Source organism: Gadus macrocephalus, chromosome 18 (assembly GCF_031168955.1).
Source record: "Gadus macrocephalus chromosome 18, ASM3116895v1".
Lineage (NCBI taxonomy): Eukaryota > Metazoa > Chordata > Actinopteri > Gadiformes > Gadidae > Gadus > Gadus macrocephalus.
Genome location: NC_082399.1, coordinates 221,180 through 224,321, shown reverse-complemented (window position 1 = coordinate 224,321; position 3,142 = coordinate 221,180). Strand labels below are relative to the sequence as shown.

At 50.9% G+C, this 3,142-nt stretch overlaps 1 protein-coding gene across 1 annotated transcript in view; it reads right to left on the bottom strand.

Annotated features, from left to right (window-relative positions):
* Positions 1-2,109, bottom strand: part of LOC132446727 (protein kinase C and casein kinase substrate in neurons protein 3-like) — a 12,062-nt gene extending 9,953 nt beyond the window's left edge. Inside the window, exons 1-2 of the mRNA XM_060037168.1 lie at positions 2,012-2,109; positions 1,640-1,875 (exon numbers count right to left, since the gene is read on the bottom strand). Of these exons, the coding sequence (XP_059893151.1) occupies positions 1,640-1,875; positions 2,012-2,109 (334 nt within the window). The remainder of the gene's footprint in view (positions 1-1,639; positions 1,876-2,011) is intronic.
* Between the last annotated feature and the right edge of the window lie 1,033 nt (positions 2,110-3,142).

The following is a 3,142-nucleotide window of genomic DNA, read 5'->3' as shown; positions in this document are numbered from 1 at the left end:
ACCCCGGGACAGAAGGGTTTGATACGCTTTGATTAGGAGCCGGACTAACCCCGGGACAGAAGGGTTTGATACGCTGTGATTAGCAGCTGGACTAACCCCGGGACAGAAGGGTTTGATACGCTAGTTAGGAGCTGGAATACAGAGGGACTAAACCCAGAGGTCCAGAGGGACTAAACCCAGAGGTCTAGAGGGACTAAATCCAGAGGTCTAGAGGGACTAAACCCAGAGGTCCAGAGGGACTAAACCCAGAGGTCCAGAGGGACTAAACCCAGAGGTCCAGAGGGACTAAACCTAGAGGTCTAGAGGGACTAAACCCAGAGGCACATAGGTAATAGCCTTGCTAGCATAGCATGGTAGATGGTTACTTTAAATCCTCTCTTGTAAGTTATTCTAACATAATAAGTAAAGGAAGGACAACTGTTAGGTGTTTAATTTTCAATCAGCTCTGCTGTGGTGATAAGTACTGATCAAAGATATAACATCTACAGATATAACATAACCTCCAGGGGGGGGGGTCTGGGTGGTGAAAGCAGGCCAGGCTTCAGGCTGTAAGTGGGGCATGGAGTGGCTCTGGGAGCCTATCCACGGCCACGGCAGACTGGGAGTCTCAGTGTGGCCCACATATGGGGCCGAACACCCCACTCCTACGTCTCAGAGTTCCCTCTCCACCCCATAATAATGAGGCTTCCTCTTTAGATTCAGTGGCTTTTAACAAAAGGGTTATCATGTATGGTTTTGCTGCCATTCTTAACGCACTACATCAAGGTTAAATATGACCAATTAGATCAAATATTTCTAATCTTTTGGGATGAATATACATAATTAAATGTAGTTACGCAATAATATTTCCATAGCTAAAAGTATATTTAATATGGAATTTAATTCTTTAACCATTTTAAAACACTTGAGTGACAGTTGGACGCTACTCTTAGATGAAGAGTTTGACATGACCTGTGCTGCTCTACCAAACTGAAGGCACACTCCAGACATCACCTCCCACAGAAATACTCAACCAAAGAAAGGGCATCTAAAGAGAGAGAGGGAGAGGGAGAAGCCGGAGAACGAGGCTGAGGGAGAGATGAGAGAGGAGGAAGAGATGCAGAGGGAGGGAGGGAAAGTGAGAGATGAGAGCGAGATGAGAGCGAGAGATAGGGAGAGAAAGGGAGAAAGACAGTGAGACAGAGAGAGAGACAGAGAGAAAGAGAGAGACAGAGAGACAGGGAGACAGGGAGACAGAGAGACAGTGAGACAGAGAGAGAGACAGACAGAGAGAGACAGAGAAAGAGAGAGGGATGCAAAACAACAGGTCCAGCTTGCTGCTCTCAGAATATCCACCACACCAAGCCACCATTTCAAGGACATCTTGCCACTTTTTTAGAAGAGTCCCAGAGCTCCAGCCTGAAGACCTGAGGCCAGAGACAATGGAAGCAGGTCACAGATATAGATATAAATATTATCTCTATGCATATGTATTTATCTATCTATCTATATACATGTATATTTATAGATATGTATATCTATAAATATACATATGTGGATATATTGCTCTGCACTGCAACGAGCAAATAACCTCCTGGCACGCCCAGGCAGTCTGGATCGATGTCCCCCCCCTCAGGGCTCCACGCGGTACGGGCCGCACCTGCGTACCAGTGGCCGTACCAGTGGCCGTACCAGGGGTCGTACCAGTGGCCATACCAGTGGCCGTACCAGTGGCCGTACCAGGGGTCGTACCAGTGGCCGTACCAGTGGCCGTACCAGGGGTCGTACCAGTGGCCGTACCAGTGGCCGTACCAGGGGTCGTACCAGTGGCCGTACCAGGGGTCGTACCAGTGGCCGTACCAGTGGCCGTACCAGTGGCCGTACCAGCGGCCATACCTGCGTACCAGTGGCCGTACCAGTGGCCATACCAGTGGCCGTACCAGTGGCCGTACCAGTGCCCGTACCAGTGCCCGTAGCAGTGGCCGTAGCAGTGGCCGTACCAGTGCCTGTACCAGTGGCCGTACCTGCGTACCAGTGGCCGTACCAGTGGCCGTACCAGTGGCCGTACCAGTGGCTGTACCAGTGGCCGTACCAGTGGCCATACCGCCCTGGTCCCTGTGCCGGTGGCATCCTGCTGCCCCAGGGGCCCCACAGACTCGGTTGGAGAACTGCAGCGTCAGGAGCGTCTTAACGAGCCCCTGGGAGCCCCCCACTGCCGCTCCAGGAACAACAACGGGGGAGACTTCATTAAAGCAGTCACTGGTAATCTGGGTACGGTGTAATGAGCCCCCCAGGCCGGCCCACTCTGAACCAACAACGCGTCAGCGGGTTCAGCCTCCATCACAGAGGAGAGCATTAGGCACCAGGGCGTGCGCTTAGGCCTGCTCGCTCCTTAAGTGTATGTGTACGTGTGTACGTGTGTGTTAGCTACCTCCCTCCCCCCCTCCCTCCCTCCCTCCCTCCCTCCCTTTCTGTCTGTCTGTCTGCATCCCTCTCGCTCTCTTTCCAGAGTTGACCATTGACCCCCAAGACCTCTCTCTCTCTCTCTCTCTCTCTCTCTCTCTCTCTCTCTAATGCGCCCCACAGCAGAGTCCCATCTCGTGCTGTGACCTGCTCCTCTTCTCCCCTCCTCCCCTCTCTTCTCCAGCTCACATTAAGGGGAGCGGAGGAACAGTACAGTGGAGTACAGTAGAGCTAGGAGGAGGGATGGATGTCTGACTCACTTTGTTCAATTGTATTATTTTCTGTTTTTATACATATATACATTATCTCTTGTGTTAATTTATGTTTTTATGTCTGTTTAAAGTACTTCATCATTTGATGCCTTTTTCTGAAGAGATCCTGAGTGACAGTGACATGGTCACATGGTGTGTGTGTGTGTGTGTGTGTGTGTGTGTGTGTGTGTGTGTGTGTGTGTGTGTGTGTGTGTGTGTGTGTGTGTGTGTGTGTGTGTGTGTGTGTGTGTGTGTGTGTGTGTGTGTGTGTGTGTGTGTGTGTGTGTGTGTGTGTGTGTGTGTGTGTGCATTGAGTGGGAGTCTGGGAGGAGGTTCACAGGTCACACCCTCAACAGCGACAGCAGGTAATGATTTCTGACTTTGTTGACAAGACACACAAATATATGAGAGACAGGGTGTTGATGAGCTCTCAGACATCTCTCTCTTCT